Source organism: Colius striatus, chromosome 6 (assembly GCF_028858725.1).
Source record: "Colius striatus isolate bColStr4 chromosome 6, bColStr4.1.hap1, whole genome shotgun sequence".
NCBI lineage: Eukaryota > Metazoa > Chordata > Aves > Coliiformes > Coliidae > Colius > Colius striatus.
Window position 1 is genome coordinate 30,405,672 of NC_084764.1, and position 19,811 is coordinate 30,425,482.

The following is a 19,811-nucleotide window of genomic DNA, read 5'->3' on the forward strand; positions in this document are numbered from 1 at the left end:
CCAAGAAACTCTATAGATGTATTAAAAGTATACAACTGTTAGTATGGTATTCATAGAACGGTAGGGGTTGGAAGTGACCTTTAGAGATCATCTAGTCCAACATCCCTGCTGAAGCAAGGCTGCCTAGATCTGGTCACACAGGAACGCATCCAGGCATGTTTTGAAAACCTCCAGGGAAGGAGATTAGACACCCTCTGTGGGCAGCCTGTGCCAGGGCTTCTTCACCTGAACAGTGAAATAGTTTTTCTTATGTTTAAATGGAACTTTTTGTGTTCCAGCTTCTCTCCATTACCCCTTGTCCTGTCACTAGATATAATAGAAAAATAGTGATGCCACAACTTCCTGACATCTACCACTTAGATGTTTGTAAATATTAATGAGACTTCCCCCCCTTCTCTCCCCAGGTCTCCTCCAGACTAAACAGCTCCAATTCCAGTGGCACTTCCTCATAAGGTAGATGCTCCAGTCCCTTGATCATCTTAGTCATCCTGCACTGGACTCTCTCCAGCAGTTCTCTGTCCCTCTTGAGCTGGGGAGAACAGAACTGGACACAGGACTCCAGATGATGCCTCACCAGGGCAGAGTAAAGGGGTTGGAGAACCTCCTTTGACCTGCTGGCTCCACTCTTCTTGATGCATCCCAGGATGCCATTGGCCTTTTTGGCCACAAGGGCACATTGCTGGCTCATGTTTAGTTTATCATCAATCAGGACTCCCAGGTCTCTCTCTGCAGAGCTGCTCTCCAGTAGGTCAATCCCCAGCCTGTACTGGTGCATGGGGTTGTTCCTCCCAAAGTGCAGGACTCTGCACTTGTCCTTGTTGAATTTCATGAGGTTCCTCTCTGCCCAACTCTCAAGCCAGTTGAGATCCTATCCATCCAGCCAGTCCCAAAGGACAGGCAGAAAAGCACAAGTGTGGCTCAGCTCTTAAGACAGCTTCCAAATCAATTTGTGTGTGCTATGTGGACTTGAGTATATTGATCTCCTCACACATTTTTTTCATGCATTTCTTCTCCTAGGAAGAAGGATGAGATTGCTTAGTGGAATAAGAAGCTCTGCAATCAGGAGAGAATTCATGTCCCTTTTCCTGCCCTGATAATGAACGCTGGAATTCTCTATCCAGGTTAGACTGCTGAAACTGTACTTGTATCTAGCCCACACAGCTAGACTGTAAACTTCTGCCTGATTTCTTTCTTCTTCCTTGAAGGATGACCAAGCTGTTGAATGGGATATTGCTGCTTGTTCAAAAAAGGAAACAAATATTCTTAATCAGACAAGTTCAGGCCTTCTTGCTTGCTTAATTTTGAGACTGGCTATAAAATTTGATACTTCTCAGAAGAGTTCAGAAGTAGAAAATTTGGAAAATCTGCCTATCACTATTGCAACAGAACCAAATAGCTGCACCTGGAGAAAACTGAGATTTCCACTGGTATCTCTAACTGACAAGTCTTTTCCTAGACAGATACTCAGGCTGAAATACAGTATTACAGTTTTAACAGTATACTGAAAAGAGGTATGTGTCTCAACTTAGTGCATACAAGCTTCTCAGTTATACTTCATACATAAAAGGTTCTTTCTCCCTTTTACAGCAGCATGTAAGCTTTCTCTACGTTATATTAATGATATTAAATATTAATAGCAGCTTATAAAAAAGAAGTATAAAAACTGCCTATACTGCATCTGTCGGGGAGAGAGACCACCAGAAACATGGACACGATCCTCCAGTTTGTGTCAGGTTTGTAGTGATATGGGATCCAGAAGGAGAACAGTCGATAATAAAATACACTTTTATAAAGGAAATAAAGGTTTTTCCATCTTTACTTGGTCTGTGCTGAACATTAACAGGCACTGATTAATACAGACAAGCTGCAGACAAGGATACAGTATTAGAGATGATGTTTCCTTAGCAACAATATTGGATGAAAATCCAAGAATATATTCATGTGACTGCTCCTGAGCTTCTTAAAACTAGGGCACCAGTAAAAATGCAGAAAAGAATACTGCAGTAAAATAACAGCATCTCAAAGATCTATTAATTAAGATTTAAGTGTGAAATTGTTTCTGTGAGTAAACAAATAAAAATATTTTCATTGTATGTTTCTTACACACAGTAAGAAACTCTAAGATATATTTGAGGATATTTTCTTATTTGCTACCATTTATCCCAGCAAATATCTGTATTTCCCCAGAAGGAATGACAGGGGAAACTACAAACCATTTCTGTCATACTATTTAAGTTGTTAATCAGGAAACATCTCTCATGAAAGTTTAACAGATCAAGTCGTAACACACTTCCTATATACAAAACAAAGCAGTACTCATAACGGAGCACCACTACTGGGTCTTCCATATAGTTATTGTCGCAGCACCAATAATGTCCAATATAGCTTCCCGATGCTTCCTTAAATGGCACAAGTAGTAAACTTCAAAGTAAGAGAGTCTGAACTGGAGATGGAGGATGGATAAACTGCACGTTAATTATTCCCAGCTGCAGTTTATCTCATTACTATTCCACATTCTCCCCTCTTGTATCTGAACATTTTTAGATTAAAAAGAAACATTTACCATCAACCTAGAGAATCCAAAAAATTGCTTTGGTTTCCCATCGGTTCCAGAACTCAGGAGGAAGGGGAAACAACAACAATAAAAAAGGACGAGATTAACTTCAAAGAGAAGGAGAGTCAGTACAGCAGCACTGATGCAGAGAGTAAATACAATAACAGTGATGCACAATCCTTTTCAAATATGAAAACTGAGGAAAAACAGTCTGGGAGTATCTCAAGCTGATGTCCATTTTTGCCTTGCATAGCCACATCCTCCACTGCTGAGGAAAGGATTGGCTTAAGCTTTCTAGTAAAGAGTTGCCATGTCTAGAAAAGAGATTAAAAATAAGGTTCTTCCTCACCAAATGTGACTGATTTTGCCAGTGCCAACAGAACTCATGTTTTGACTGAGCAGGGAGCCAACTTTTCATTGTCCAAATTCTACTTAAACTTGATGCTTTCATGACCAGGTTTTCACTACGTTATTCTAGTATGTCCCTTGACAAAGAATGCAGCAAAATTACTTGTATTTTCCCAGCAAAAAACTTCTTACATAAAAGTCAGAAATATCACATATTCCATAACAGATTTATCTCCAAATTGTTAAGACAATGTCCTATTATCCTTTACTAGCAATTCATACAAAAGAAGCAATTCTGATTATAATGACTGGTTGTAAAATCTAGTAATACACTAAAGCCTCTGGGTAACCAGCAAATGGAATTCCACTTAAAGAAAAAAAATCCAACTTCCTTCTTTCCTCACAAGGACTTGAGACTCATTCTTTACAGTAATATTAGATATAAAATGTCAAACATACATCTGCCTCCCAGCACCAACAACAAAAAAGGAGGAAGAAAAAAGAAAAAAAGGCAGAAAAGTAAGATCTATGGAAGGAAGAGGTACTGTACTCAGCTGACAATACCTTAAGAGGAAGGCAGTCCAGCTATTCAGATGGATGACTACATTTGATGACTCAAAAGAGATTCCTTAACAAACCAGCAAGTACAATTAAGTGATTTGGTTAGGATCTGCCAGTCACAAAGTTAGAAAGCAGTTCTTCTCTCCTGAATACAAGTGGTGAAAAGTATACAAACCTACAAAATTATCACAGATTTAAAACTGAGGCAGTCTAAAATTGAAATGGAAAAAACAATTTTTTTCCATTCTCACCAGTTTACAAGCTTAGAAACTACTTAATTAGCTTAAGTAAAGATTACTGTGTTGTAGACACTTGATTAAGTGGACACCAAGATAAATATGGCTATAAAATCAAAACTGATTTAATTTCAAATAAAATTTGCAATGAAACACAAGCTAGAAAGGGAAACAGAGTTGAAAAAAAAAATCTTATTACAGTAAAAAAAAATCACTCATCTTTCAGTACATGAAAACTCACTGCACTGCTTAAAATAGAAGTATACAGAATAAATGATTTAAGGTCAAAGAAGCATTTACTTCACATCTTTTAGGCAGGAAAAATTTTAAAAATTATTTCAAGAAAAAGGTTTTTTTGGATAGTTCTGATCTCACCAGTTAACTAAATGAACTTGCTTCAGGTACAAAACTGAATTGTTTCTCAACTGTTCACTACTACAGTAAAAATCCTTCAAAACATCCTTCATCCAGTCATTACTTTTTGTTTCTTCTCCATAAGATATTTACAATAGTTTTTAGCTACTAGATTAACCTTCTTTGTATTAGTCTTTGAATTTATACTACATCTTCTAGTAATACATATAAATAAAAGTATCACAGACTGTACCATTTTCTTTCCTATTTCTGAACAGGTAGATTACACAGCAGTTCAGTCTTCATAGGATATATTACAAAAAACTTACCAGAATATGTGAGAACTTATCATCTGAATATTCAAGAGTGGAGTCACAAAATAATTAGTTACATCTTTTGAAAGGTTTTTCTTGTATATAGAAAGGTCATCCTGATAAAAATAACAGCCGGCTTAAAATAAGGAATGGTGGGAAGAAGGCAATGGCAGGGCTGCTAGTGAAACAAACTGACATAAGCACACTATTCTGTGCTTCAATTAACTGTATTTCATTAAAAATCAAAAAAGGTTTAGAGCAGAAGAGAGCACTAAGACAATCTTGCCAGCCTTGGATAGTGTAGATACATTAGATTTCTTCCCGAGCTTTTGAGAACACCAGGCCTGCAGGTGTTAGTCAAAGTTCCTTCCTACAGAAAAGTAAAGCCAAGGACATCTGTAACGCTTGTCTCAAATTTACCAACTCAGCATCTAACTTCATGCCCAGAAACGTGAAATAAGCCAGGACAACATTTGAACCATCATTTAGAAAAACTGTAGAAATGTAATGCAAGGCAAAGAAGTATTTCCATGAGAGACTGATAAAACAAACAGAACTCCCACATATACCAGAAGCAGATAAAAACCAGGAAAAAAGTATGGGAAAATACAAGGATACTAAAGAGACTCCAAGGTCAATCTGTATTTGATATGCAATGACAGCTGTTGCACATGTGCACTAATGAACTTAATCACTAAAAATCACTAAGGAGGAGAGAATGTATAAAGAGTATTTATGAGCAACACTTTCAAGAAAATACAACTCTTCTTCTCTAAAATTATGTTTATAGAATACTGATCCAGTTGACTATTCCCAATGAGGTAATATAATGTATACTCATCATCATAATCATATGCTTTAACCTGCAAAACATAAAATTATAATTATTCATAAATTTATTACTGAATGTTTCAAAGGTTATTCATTTTTATGGTATTAATTTCATTGGTAGAATAAACCAACTGATAAAGCAATAAAGCAACTGATAAAGCAGTAAGAGGAACCTGTAACTAAAAATACAAATATCATCTAAAGTACAACCTCGATCTAAATAGACACCAAACCAAACTTTTACCGGTTTTTCAAATTTTCCTGTTATTTCTCTAAGTACTCGGGAAGACTATTTAGAGGAAAATGTCCCACTCACCACAATAAATCCCCAGGTAATTTCCAAATACTGTCAGATGTCTTGTCTTGATCTAAGATAAAGCATCATTCACCTTGCTTGCTCTTGTACAGAGATTATAAGCAGGGAACGAGGATTAACATAGTTCTCAAAGTCAGGAGAAGGTTTATACAGCTGTTAGCTAACAAAAACATAGAATTAATCCACTCATTCTGCATGTATGCCATCTTAAAAAAAATGGAGACATCTCACCAAAACTCACCTTAAATAATTAAAACACATAAACAGAGTAATGGACAAAAGCTGGAACACAGAAAGTTCCATTTAAACATAAGGAAAAACTATTTTACTGTAAGGGTGTGGGAGCCCTGACACAGGGTGCATGGACCTGCTTTAGCAGGGGGATTGGACTAGATGATCTCTAGGAGTCCCTTCTAACCCCTACCATTCTATGATTCTGCAAAATGTTTTTAAGTTATTCCACTCTTAAGTATGGTTTGGGTTTTTTTCCCAATTGTATGTATATATAATGTTCCCATGCACCTATATCACAGTCTGACACTTTCAGGTGCTTTATTATTAAAATAAGTTACCCTGTAATTCAGAAAATTGAAGGGTTACTGTTACTTTTAATGTACCACAGAATCACAGAATGGCAGGGCTTAGAAGGGACCTTTGGAGATCATCTAGTCCAACCCCTTGCATAAGCAGGTCCACCTAGATCAGATTGCACAGGAACATGTCCAAGCAGGTTTTGAAAACTTCCAGAGAAGGAGACTCCACACCCTCCCTGGGCAGCCTGTGCCAGAGCTCCCTCACCTGAACAGTGAAATAGCTTTTTCTTATGTTTAAATAGAAGGTTTTGTGTTCCAATTTCTTTCTATTACCCTTTGTCCTGTTGCTAGATACAATAGAAAAATGGATGCCCCAATCTCTTGACATCCATCATTTATATACTTGTAAATATTAATGAGATCCCCCCCTCAGTCTTCTCTTCTCCAGACAGTCCCAGTTCATACAACCTTTCCTCATAAGGAAGATGCTCCAGTGCCCTGATCATCTTAGTCATCCTGCACTGGACTCTCTCCAGCAGTTCTCTGTCCCTCTTGAGCTGGGGAGAACAGAACTGGACACAGGACTCCAGATGATGCCTCACCAGGCCAGAGTAAACGGGTTGGAGAACCTCCCTTGACCTGCTGCTCACATTCTTCTTGACGCATCCCAGGATGCCACTGGCCTTTTTGGCCACGAGGGCACATTGCTGGCTCACGTTCAGTTTATTATCAACCAGCACTCCTAGGTCTCTCTGCAGAGCTGCTCTCCAGCAGGTCAATCCCCAGTCTGTATGGTGCATGGGGTTTTTCCTTCTCCAGTGCAGGACTCTGCACTTGTCCTTGTTGAACCTCATGAGGTTCCTCTCTGCCCAACTCTCAAGCTAGTCAAGATCCTGCTGAATGGCAGCACAGCCTCTGGGGAATCAGCCAGTCCTTCCAGTTTGGTGTCATCAGGGAACTTGACGAGAGTACTTCCCCTGGTAACTATCTTCTTCGTATGTTCAGTGATAACATTCAGGATGAGTTGTTCAATCACCTTTCCAGGGATGGAGGTGAGGCTGACCGGCCTGTAGTCTCCCAAGTTATCCTTCCTGCCCTTTTTTAAGACTGGAGTGACAGTGGCCTTTCTCCAGACCTCAGACACCTCGCCTTTCCTCTATGAGTGTTCGAAAATGATGGAGAGTGGCTTAGCAATCACATCAGCCAGTTCCCTCAGCACTCTTGGATGCATCCCAACTAGGTTCAGTCATAAGAAATGTTCCACCCAAACAGAAGGAAGCAACACAATGACACAACCCTTTTCCATCTCATTTTTAGAACACTGGTTATGTCATATCTACAGCTTTCATTCTCCAATTTTGGCAAAGAAATATGTGAAAACTCTGAGCTACAGATGAGGACACAATGACTTCACTATAACTATGTGCACTTCATAAACATGATCTTCAGTTTGAACACATTTGCGTTATTATTAGGTTTGGTCCTCGGTCTCATTTCTGTTTCTTGTCTGATCAGTTGAATTCTTCACCTGAATCAAGTACTTTATTTACATATAATTTTATGACAAATATCTAAACAATATACCTTGTATGAAACTAAAGAATGTTTAAATTGTAATACATATTATAGTAAATGCAATATAAAAGGCAAAAGAAAAATTTCCATGCATGTCATCTGCCACATACCTGGCTAACCTACCAGTGGAAGTACCACTTCTGGTACCTATAAAGCTGACGACTTTGCTAAAAATTACATTATTCACACCAAAGTTATGCCACTAACTCTTTGGATCCACTTCTCTTGAATTCAAACCCCCAAGAAACATCCACTTCAGTAACAGTAATCCTTATGAGGAAGAGAATGCTAGGGGTGCCAGCCACAAAGCCCACTCACTATCCACTGCTGAGGCACAGGTTGTTCTAAAGGATGTGTAGCTGAGAATTTTCTGAATACTGGGTCCTGGTTCTGAGACTGATATTCATTCCAAAAGTTTCTTAACTGAATTTAACACAGGGAAATCTCTTGGAACTAAACTAAAGCACGTCTAATATTCTTCTATTTCCACATACCTATCTTAGAACCTAGCAACTCTGTTTATATTTGGACAGTGTAAAGTAAAAAAATTCTGCAAACAAACTGTCTTACCTCAGCTCACAAGAAGTGGCATTTCAAATCACAGCACAAAAGGAGTTATTGCTCCTGTTGTGCAAATCACAGAATCACCCAATCTTAAGGGTTGGAAGGGACCTCAAAATATCTAGTCCAACCCTCCTACCACAGCAAGGTCACCCAGAGTAGGTCACGCAAGAACTCATCCATGTGGGTTTTGAACGTCTCCAGATAAGGAGACTCAACAACTCATCTGAGCAGTCCATTCAAGTGCTCCGTCACCCTCAGAGTGAAGAAATTTTTCCTTATGTTTTTCTCAAATCTCTTACGTTCCAGCTTGTACCCACTGCCCCTTGTCCTATCATTGGACATCACTGAGAAGAGCCTGCTCTATCCTCCTGACACCCGCACTTTACATATTTGTAAACATTAATGAGATCACCCCTCAGCCTCCTCCAAGATGAAGAGCCCCAGCTCCCTCAATCTTTCATTATAAGACATGCTCCACTCCATCATCTTTGTGGCCCTGTGCTGAACTCTCCAGCAGTTCCCTGTCCTTCTTGAACTGTGGGGCCCAAAACTGGACACAATATTCCAGATGTGGTTTCACAAGGGAAGAGTAGAGGGGGAGCAGAACCTCTCTTGACCTACTGCCCATAGCCCTTCCAATACACCCCAGGATGCCATTGGCTTTCTTGGCCACAAGGACAGATTGAAGGCTCATGCTCATCCTGCTGCCTACCAAGACCCCCAGTCCCCTTTCCCCTACACTACTCTCTAACAGTTCATTCTCCAACCTGTACTGGTACATGGGGTTATTCTTTCCCAGATGCAAGACTCTACACTTGCCCTTGTTGAACTTCATTAGATTTCTCCCTGACCAACTCTCCAGCCTGTCCAGGTCTCGTTGAATGGCAGCACAGCCTTCTGGTGTGTCAGTCACTCCCCCCAGTTTAGTATCATCAGCAAACTTGCTGACAGTGCCCTTGGTTCCCTCATCAAGGTCATTAATTAATATATTGAACGGTACTGGTTCCAGTACCAATCCCTGAGGGACTCCACTAGCTACACACCTCCAACTAGACCCTGCCCCACTGATCACCACTCTCTGCCTTCTTTTCAGCATAAGAATATCATCGTGATGCAAACAAAACAAAAAAAAAATCTAATCCACAGATAAACAATACCAAGACATCTCAAAAACAGTGAGACCCCAAACATATTTGTTAAAGATGACTTAATGAATATTCAAGCAATACAATGTTGGACAACGCTGTTAGGATGGGAGTTAAAATAAGGTATTTGTGGAGATAAAATCAGGAAGTAATGTATGTTTTGAAGCAACATAATCAGACTGATACAGATTGGGCATACAAAACAGAGTCTTGATCTATCCTGTCTGCAGGCCAAAGCAATAGGCATTATAAGGAAAACTCTCCTGGAAAACCTTTGCAAGAGCAAGCAGTGACACAAAATTAGAAAAGTCTGAAAAACGGCTGTCAGGATTGTCCAGTGTATCTTCTGAGGTAATATCTGAACACCCAAGTCTTTCATAGAAGGATAAGCATTAGGCATCACCTTACAGATACTGTTCAAAGGAAAAGGAGGCTACCAGGAAGTCTCTCAACAGTAATGATGATTTGTAGTTAAAGCAGTCTTTTTCAACTAGACTAAAGAAAGTTATTCTGAAAAAGAGATACAATATTTTTCTAGAGAGTTAAGAATACAGCTAACTGCTGGCAGCTAGGCAAATAACAAGAAAAAATACTATTCTAACAGAAATGGTCAAGACATCTTGCTTTAAATCCAAGGCAGATGTGCAATACCTCACCTGTGGTCAAAGTAATAGGTATGTCAGCATGAGGTATTCAACAGACAGATTTTTTTTCACGTTCACAGACAGGCTGATGAAAATGAAGATGTCTCCAAGACTAATTTTGCTCAGATTTCAGCTACTAAAGAAAATCAAAGTTTGTTCTCTTAGGAATGCTGACATCAATTTTGGCATTTTCCTGACTGAAATTGAAGCAGAAAGACAAAAAGTTGAAATGAAAGTAAAAGTGGTCAACACCAACAAAGTCCCAGGGATTCGTTATCAGATGGCACACACACTGGAATTCTTTGTGCCTTCTATCTTTTGCAATATATAACTGATAGGTATCATAAACCTGGCTTAAAAATGCAATCATAGCTTTTGCTACCAAGAGTTAAGGCAATCTTGTCTGATTCTGATTTTTTTTGTGTAAATCAAGCACAAGAAAGTATATTACTGTCGTAATAGCTACAACAGCAACAATAATAATGATAGTAGTTATTTCTTGTAGAAATGAAAGTCTTTTGGAGACAATGGAGTAATTAGAGCAATCTTTGTCCTAACACAAGTAATATATATCTATCTATAACATTCTACAAGATGCCTCACTGATGCACCAGAGGAAATTTATACTACATCAAATGGCTTTAACACCAGAATCTCAACATCTCAAAAACCTTGACTATATGGATTTTGAAGAGAATATTCAATAGAATCCAGATGAAACATCAACCTGAACTATTAAAACAGCCAGGGAAACTTTCACACTTTGCCACAAATTCAAGGAATATTATAACTTCTTTTTTCTTTTCAAATTCTTTCAAGTGCTCAGTAACTTTGTCTACCATGTTAATGTATGAAAAGCAATAGATTATTCTAGGTCATATAACTATATTGTGAATAAACCCATTTCCCTCAATAATACTGTAACAGCATTATAATACTAAGTGTACTTTAAAAAAAATAATCTAAATTTTAAATTGTGTATGACTGGTACTTATCAGTCCAGTTTAGACAGCTTTACCACTTTTATGAGTAATACATTATTTTTCTTTTAAAGTCTTTGATGCTAGACAAAAAATGCTGTCCTAAAGACACTCCATGATACAACATTTTAAGTAAAAAAAAAACAAAAAAACAAACTTTGAGATGTTATAAAACGTAATAGTAAATTCTTCAGCATTTTTCATTTTATGTCAATATCAGCTTCAACATTAAAAATCAAAAACTGTACATGACATAAGAGTATAATTAACTTTTTTAATAATTTTTGTTGTTTGGTAGAAGTTTTATAATTATTTCAGGTTTTGTTTCAAGTGATGTATGTTTTTTAAAAATCGGACAAGACTTTATCTGTGTTAATAATTACAGTGAAATGTAAACTCATTTTTCAATGTAAAACACATTCAGAAAGAAATAAATCAATCCTTAATTAACTTTTAAACCTGAAGCTGATTTTATGTCATAACTGAAACTCAAACTTTTCATTTAAAAAACCCAAACACTTAACTTCAGACAAATCCTCCAAAAGAAATATTTTACTCAAATATGCTGACCTACTGCCTATCACTATCATAACAAGATTGTAAACACATTAATAAGTTAACTTCATAATGCTGTTAAAAAAATATCAGCCTGGAACATAATCTACCTTCCTACCTATATCAAGAGGATGACTAACAAAGCATTGGTAAACAGAAATATAATTGCTTTGACTGCAATTTGGATAAGCCAAAAGATTGAGGGAGACCTCAAAATTTCTTCAGAAAATCCTGTAAAATTTTTAATGATCAAACATTATTAAGCTTTTGGTTCTATTTCCTGTTCTTGTCCGACGCTGTCCTAGAGCCTCAAGTTGTCGCATTAGCTCTGAGATAAAGAGCCAACTAAAAAAATGAGAAAAGCAGTTTCTACAGCACCAAGATGTTTTCTCATTTAAGTATTGACCTGAACTGACCCTGCCTGTGAGCGCTGACAGAATCAGGTGAGGAGACTGCTAGCTATGAAAAACACAATGCATGAAGGCAAGCTCATAATTCTGTAGCTTCTTGCAGCATTGATCTACTTTAATCAACTTCTAGTATATATTAGATGTTCAGTTCCATTTGCATATTTTTGGTATTTCTATTCATGTAGTTTCAATTAGGAAAAATAAATTTTAATATGCAGGCATATTAAGCAACAGACACACTCTAGTCTCATTTCAAAACTGAATCCAGGAAACACTTTGTTCTCTATTCCTAAAATGTTTTCATTTTATCAAACCAAATTCAAACAAAAAATATTTTAAAATAAGTCAACACACAAAGCTCTCGGTAAAAAAGAAACCAAATCATGTAATGAAAATTCAAAATAAATCTCTCAAAGAGCATCTTCTAGGCTGGTACAACAAGTGTTCCAGCACAGCTCTAGAACTACTCAGAACTACTTTCTGTCTTCACTCTCTCTGATCTGTTTAGGATATGAACACAAATCTTACCTCCAGACTTTTACATATTTGATAATTTGAAATCATTTAACATGAAACACTGGACAGAGCTTAACTAGGACTTTGTCCTTGTGAATCATGACATAAAATGAAGTGGTCAACAGAATAATTATCTCACTCCTTGTCCTAGCAATTACTTTTGCTGTAAGAAATGTCATTTTGACTGATAGTAAAAAATGAGCTAGAAGCTCATAGGAGGACTGATTAGTTTAATTATGATATAATTTAGTTCCCATTAAGTCGTAAGGTCTTTAATGGAGGGAAATGAATGGATTATGCACTCATAGAACATATGGAGATGACAAAGTGATAATAGATGGATTTTATTTCTAGTGTAAACAAAACAAACATGGCACCACGTAAGCATAAGAATAAGCTAAGGAGAAGATTTGGTAAGTTGCAAATCTAAACTTTCTGTGATTAAAAAAAAAAAACAATCAGTCCCTCAAAATTTTTTGTTCAGAAATGGAAAACACCTTATTCAAAGATATGCATTAGCTTGGTGAATTAATCTAGTCAAGTGATTTGGGTTACTGCAATAAACCTCTTGGAATGGCACACAGTATCCAATTTCAGTATTACATTGTTTTCATCCTCTGAAGCAAGAATGCAGTTTCCTCATCAAATGTGAGCAGAGAATGAACCCTAGCTGTCACTGCATACTATAAAAATCCCCACAATCTATTCTCAATGTCTCATTTTCTTCAAGAAAGAATAACTTCAAAAGTAACTTCCATAACTAGACTTAAATTAAATTATTTTTCTTTCAATCTGTATGTGGGAATAAGAATCTAAATGGACGTTCGCAGTCAAAATCATGAAGCTTTGGAACAGACTTTCCAATTCTGGAAGGCCTCACTGTTCAGCTCAAAACTCCAATTTTTATTTTTGGTTGGAAAGTCGCTGGACATCACTTAAAACAGGCTGGCTCCATCTTTACACTTTCTCTTCAGGTATTTATATATATTGACAAGATCCCCTCTGAACCTTCTCTTATCTAGGCTAAATGGTACCCCAGTCTTTCCTCGGGAGAAATGGTCCAGTTCTTTAATCATCTTTGTGGCACTTCATTGGACTCTCTCCAGTAGTTCCTTCTCTTTCTTGTACCAGCCCAGAACAAGCACAGTACTCCAAGGCGTGGCCTCATAAATGCTGAGTTGAAGGGAATGACTCCTACCAGAGACTTTATTTTGGAATGAAGAACAAAGACTGGCTTCCCAGGACTATCCCTAAAAATACACACCTTCTAGGTTTCCCCAGTATTGTACAAGAAACATTTTGAGGTGTTTCTATGCACAACCCGTTTCACATGAGGCATAACTGCAAGATGGGTCTTACTCCTTTCTTCCCTCTAGTAAGTTTATTAGAGGATCCAAAGGGAGGTAACTGCTCCTCTTCAAAGACTGCGACTGTTGAAACATTTTGGGAGATTATATTTCTGCAAATAAATAAAAAACAGAGTTCTGTTCTAGAAAGAAAGATCTGGACTGCATAGAACTCCAAGAGCATACGAAGAATTTCTCACCAGAACATATTGAAGCTAGTATTAACTCTGTCAACATTAGTAATTTAAAAGACCAAAGAGGTTGCATATGTGAGGGAAAATTAAGAAATTTCTCCTCATGTGGCAACTGTGGTATTAATTCGGTTACATTCCCTAGAATAAAAAATATACTACTAATCATGAAATTGCTGGTGAAAATCCATAGTTCTGCTACCAAGTCAACTGATACAATTCCATCTGATAGAATTTTGTATCCGTACATAGTATCTACTGCTTAACATTTGTGCTTGACTGTCACCTGAATTTAGGTTAGAGACATACAACATTTATTCCAGTGAAGAACAACACAATAAACCTGACAGCAGATACCCTGACTTTTAATTACTTGAATTGTTTGTTGAGGTCTTTGAGAACTAGGATGGATCTTAGGATGTCAGTTTACTGATGGAATAGAAAAGATGGAAATAATTTCCCTCTACATTCTCATAAAACCACCTGTTTGACTCTTTTTCTGAGAAAAGGTGTTCTCTTTCTTCATAAAGCTTTCTCACAACACGGATCTAACGAAAAAGGAACAAAGCAAGGCAGAATGATACAATGAGGTAGCAGAAATACACATCTTTACAGGAAACATCCAATAGCTGGTCATCCAGAGTTATAACCATGCAGAGACATGCAGAGTTAGCAAAAAGAGAGGATGAGGAAAAGATCAGAGTCATCACTCAAAACTACCACGTAACTAACCACTGCACTGCTAGAATTTCTGTTTGCAAACCACACTTGACAGCCACATAGAAGAAGCCTGGATCTGTCTCCTGGAGAGCATTCAGTCCTAGAAAGCAGCTGACAGAGCCCAACAATTTCTTGGATGCTGTTAGACTAATGCTGAGGGTGCCACAATAGGGAGAAAAATCTCATTTAAACAGAGTTGGACAGTGCTAATACCAGGGGGCAGACAAGATTCTAGTGATTTTGATTTTCACTAGAACCTCAGAAATGTTGACACTGGAAAGAAATGCTTTATAATGCCTTTGAATAAAGGAGCAAGATCACAGTCTCAAGCAGAACAATATCTTGTGATAGAGCCAAATTCCAAAACGTAAAAATATGACAATCTTAAATAAAATGCCCAGAAAGACCACAATTCAGTGTAGGCAGTTTTGGCTGCTGCTTTTTGTTCCTGGGAAACAAGGTCCAAAACAATTACAGAATTCACAGTAACAAATAAGAAAAGCTGTGGTTTAGACATGTAAATTCTTTTACTTAAAACAAATAAGTCTTATCTCTATTGGAATACAGAAATGCTTTGTCATTCTTTCTGCCTCTCTTGAACATAACTCTTCTCTCTCTAAGCATGCATTTTACCTCTCTACAGCCTTGGATACAGAGGGGCACAAAGGAGGAAAGAACCAGACGTTTTTAACCAAACTGAAGGTAGTATCAATTTCTTTCTCCTTTGTCTTTCTATAACACATTTTTTCCCCACAGTTTAGTCCAAGACAATGAAAAATACACAAATTTCTAGGGAAATTATCTTATTAGACACAGCTATGGGTGCTCTACAGCAAAGCTAGAGCTGGCATTATCAGCAGAAATTCAAGCATTTTTTCTGGCATAAGATGCACCGGTTATTACCTTTAGCAACAAAATCTAAATATATCACAGAAATCTTAATCAAGTAGTCACAGTTTACTGGTGATAAAGTTCTAGGAAGAATATTCAACAGCATTATTATTTGCCACCTCTCACGTGATGGATATTAAAAAAAAAAAAAATAGAGGGATTATAATTTGCCTCTCTTTGACAGAGAAATGGAATTGTTCCTCTTTCTTTGACCTGCACGGTTGTACAGTTGTTTTGCACCAGCACAGAGATAATGGTGCACAAGGACAGACACAGGAATGAGTGCTAGAGTTTGAACTGAAGAACAGATGTAATGGAAGGCAAAGTATGTATTTGTTGCCAAGTCTACTAAAGACCTCAAAAAGATGCACTGGTTGACCTGAGGTTTTGTTTTTTCTTTCCAATAGCATCAACAATGTCAGGTGAAACATTCATTCTCAGTAAAATTTCAATACTCTGAAGCTCACAAAAAAGTCAGTCACAACACTGAAGAATTAAAAAGACATATCAAATGGAAAAATGTTTCTAGAAGTCTCCTTAGAGCATGTCAGCATAGTCAACAGTCAAAGGCTTTTACCAGCAACCACTTTAAAAGGTGAACAAGTTTATGGTTTCCAATTTTCTCACCTTCCTTAAGATAAAGTGAAGTAAGGAAACTCAACACTGATCTCATTAATGTTTACAAATATGTAAAGGGTGAGTGTCAGGAGGATGGAGCCAGGCTGTTCTCAATGATGGCCAGTGATAGGACAAGGGACAATGGGTACAAGCTGGAACACAAGAGATTCCAAAGAAATACAAGGAAGAAATTCTTCACTGTGAGGGTGAGAGGGAGCACTGGAACAGGCTGTCCAGATGGGTTGTGGAGTCTCATTCTCTGCAGACATTCAAAACTCACCTGGATGAGTTCCTGTGTGACCCACTCTAGGTGGTCTGCTCTGGCAGGGGGGTGGGACTAGGTTTTGTTTAATAAAAGGAGGTGAAGCTTTATAGAAGAGAAACTATCTGCTAATGCTAGAAGTACATTTTTCAAAGGAAAATAATCTCTGTCTGTTAATGTAATCTTGTATTCGGTTCTTAAAGAAATGGCCTCTGACTTAAGAATTGCAACTTCTCTCTTCCTGACTGATGCTTAAAATTAGAATGTCATCCAAAGCATGCTAATGATATAAAAGTTCTCATAATGAAGTGTACTAATAATATCACCACATAGCATGCAATTTATACTGATTAGTCTTTGTAGCTATGGAGCTGTGCTCATGAAGGCTTGATTCTTTAAATATGTAAGATTTTCAGACACCAGACCTGCTTTCACAAATGAGATCCCATACTTGTAAAAAGATACTTGATCCTCCCATTGCTTTCACTAAAACACTACAAATGCCTCAGCATTCGGATGGTACTTGCTGAGCCTATTAGAACACACAACATAGATTTGAGTTTGCTATCTTTGGAGACAAAATTTAATAACACCAGCTACTGCACTATATAATATAATATTATATTTTATATATATATATATATATAATATTATATACCTGCTTCTGGTATTCTAAAAATCCATTTCTTAATAGTTGACCTTCCTACTATGACTGCTTTACATTTTGAGAACTAACAGGTTCCAGGTACCCAGGTTTATTCAGGAAAAGTACAGGATGATGACATTTAAATAGTACCACCTTGCTTTTAGAAAAAGCAGCAAGTGAAACACTGGCAACTGCAAGTCTAATCTTACTTTTAAAAGCAGCCATGTTACTTTTAAATAAAGCATTTTTCTTTAAGCATACTAACATTTCTGTATAGCTTTGCATGTAAGAAACATACAAAACCCTAACTCCATAAAACTGCAATGTTCTAACACATTTAGAATTATATTCTCTCAAAAGAAGAAACTCCAGTATGCTGGGTCATGGTACCACACAAATAAAAACACATCCCTATTTGAACTAGATAAAGTCATTATACTCTTTCTCTTTGATTTGCTGACTTCTGACAGATTTTTGTTGTTGTTGTTTAGCATTATTCTGAATAACAAGTTCTGTCACATTTTGGCCAAATGTAGCACATTGTACCAAAACTGAGAGTGGGGAAAAAAACTGTTACCACGGGAAAACATAAACAACTTCCTCAGCTGTAGCACAAGACACATAATCCTTATACTATAAAAAGTCCTACTGAAACAAACTGTAACATTCAGAAGCACTCACGAATACACAGTATTAAATGTGTAATATTACAGTATATCAACCTTGGACCTTAGATTGTAACAAGTAATGAGCACAATGTGAAGTTGCAGATCTGAATTTCTCACAATAACTGACATTAGAGACAGCTAGCAGCTCTTAAGGAATACTTTTTCCTGGATCAAAATGAGAATGATAAAGCATTAAATGATGGAAAGAACAATGACTCAAGCTTCTGATTCAACACTACTAGTATGACAATATACACTAGTACATTGTCTACCTACTTTCTTCTTCACATTTTTTGCAACAAGGCGAAATAGACTATAGACATGATGCCCTTCTAAGGGACATTCACAATCATACTTCAAAACTATATGATTTCTTCAAGAAGATTTAAACAAAGAAAAAGTGGCCATTATGACCAATGTCTTAAAGACACAGCATTTATTCTCCTCTTTGCAGGTAATACCTGTTACTCATATGAGAAGGGTACTCCTTGGAGTACTAAGATCAGAAGAAAAAAAAAGTTCTGCTGTAAATCACTTACAAAACTGCCTACTGCTACCTCTTACCCCAATAGGAAGAGCAAAGGAAATCAGAATTTAAAATCCATCCGCAATGACACCTACTGGAAGGGAAAGGATTGATGACTCAGGCTCCCGTCTGCCCTTCACACTCCTCACATTCTCTCACTGATCTCAGAACACCATCAGGCTTACAAAATCATCATTAGAGTGAAAACACATTGAAGAAATAAATCCAGCACATTTCTTGTGCAACATCCGTTTGCGCTATTTTTTTTTTTAATAAACTTCAGCACCTGATAACAATTCACTGCCAAGTGATCTACTGAGCTTCAGGAGAAGCCTCAAATTTTGGAAGGAAGGTTGCTCTTTTAAGATTGCCCTGAAAGTTACATGAGCTACGGAGCACGCTGCTAATTCCCCACGTAATCGTTGCCTTTTAAACGTGAGCCAAAGGTCTACCTGCTGCAGATTAACCTCCTCCGCAGCCCAAGTACTTCAGGGCACACACGAGATTACCCCCTCTCCTCCCGCCGGCCCTTTGACATTCAGGGGCGGGCGGGGGCCGCGCAGTGACCCTCGGGCCGCCGTGCCGTGCCGCGCTGGACACTCCAGCGCACAAGCGCCCGTACAAGTTTCAGCACCGCGCATCACGGCCCGTTAAACGCGACAGCCAAAAGCCATTCCCACGCTGTTTCTACCCACGGCGAAGCCCGGGTGGGGGGTGGAGGGGGTGTGGAAGCGGTAACTGTCCTTGATGTATTTCGATCCGCTACCCGGATCCCCACAGCGCTGACTGGACGCGGGAGGCGGATTACCGGCGCAGCCCCGGACGGCGCCTGGGGCAGGCGGCGGTAGGGGGAAACTCGCGTCCCGTTCTGGGGTGGGGGCGGAAGCAGCGGGCAGGGGACGAGCCGCGCCTCGGTGCCGGGGCGCCCGGAGGGTCCGAGGCCCACGGAGGGATGCGGCCCGACAGCCCGCGGAGGCGGCAGTACCTGATGATGTCGTCCTGGTGCCCCAGGTAGAATTTCTGACGGTGCTCCCGGGGGCTGTAGACCACGCCGACCCCCGCCACGAAGTACACGATCTCCTTGGCCGCCGTGTAGTAGAGGTTGTTGCGGCACTGGTGACCTCGGTATCCGTAGACCCACTCCAGCCGCAGGTGGCAGCTCGGCGCACTCCGGTCAGCCATGTCCCCCCGCCCCCGCCAGCCGGGTACGGCTTTTTCCCGCCCGAGACCCCGCGGGAAGGGGGCGACGGGTCGGCCGCCCCCTCCGCTCGGCTCGGTGTCCGCCGCGCTAATCCCTGCCCGCCGACATGGATGCCCGCCGCCGCCGCTCGTCCGCCGCCTCACAGAGGGCGCCGCCGACCGAGCCCGCCTCGCCGCCTCGCGCCGCTAGACATGGCTGCACTGAGACACCGCCCGGGACGCGGAGCGAGGGCGCGACGCGGCGCCGCTCCGGCCCCCCCGTGCCCCGGCCTGCGCCTGCGCCGAGAGCAGCGCCGTCAGGCGGCGG

General features: G+C 39.1%; 1 protein-coding gene across 2 annotated transcripts in view; it reads right to left on the reverse strand.

The window, feature by feature from the left end:
* Positions 1-19,596, reverse strand: part of EML5 (EMAP like 5) — a 112,106-nt gene extending 92,510 nt beyond the window's left edge. For both annotated transcript variants that reach the window (XM_061997741.1, XM_061997742.1), the window contains exon 1: positions 19,290-19,596. In XM_061997741.1, the coding sequence (XP_061853725.1) occupies positions 19,290-19,486 (197 nt within the window). In that variant the 5' untranslated portion in view covers positions 19,487-19,596. The remainder of the gene's footprint in view (positions 1-19,289) is intronic.
* Positions 19,597-19,811: the final 215 nt, after the last annotated feature.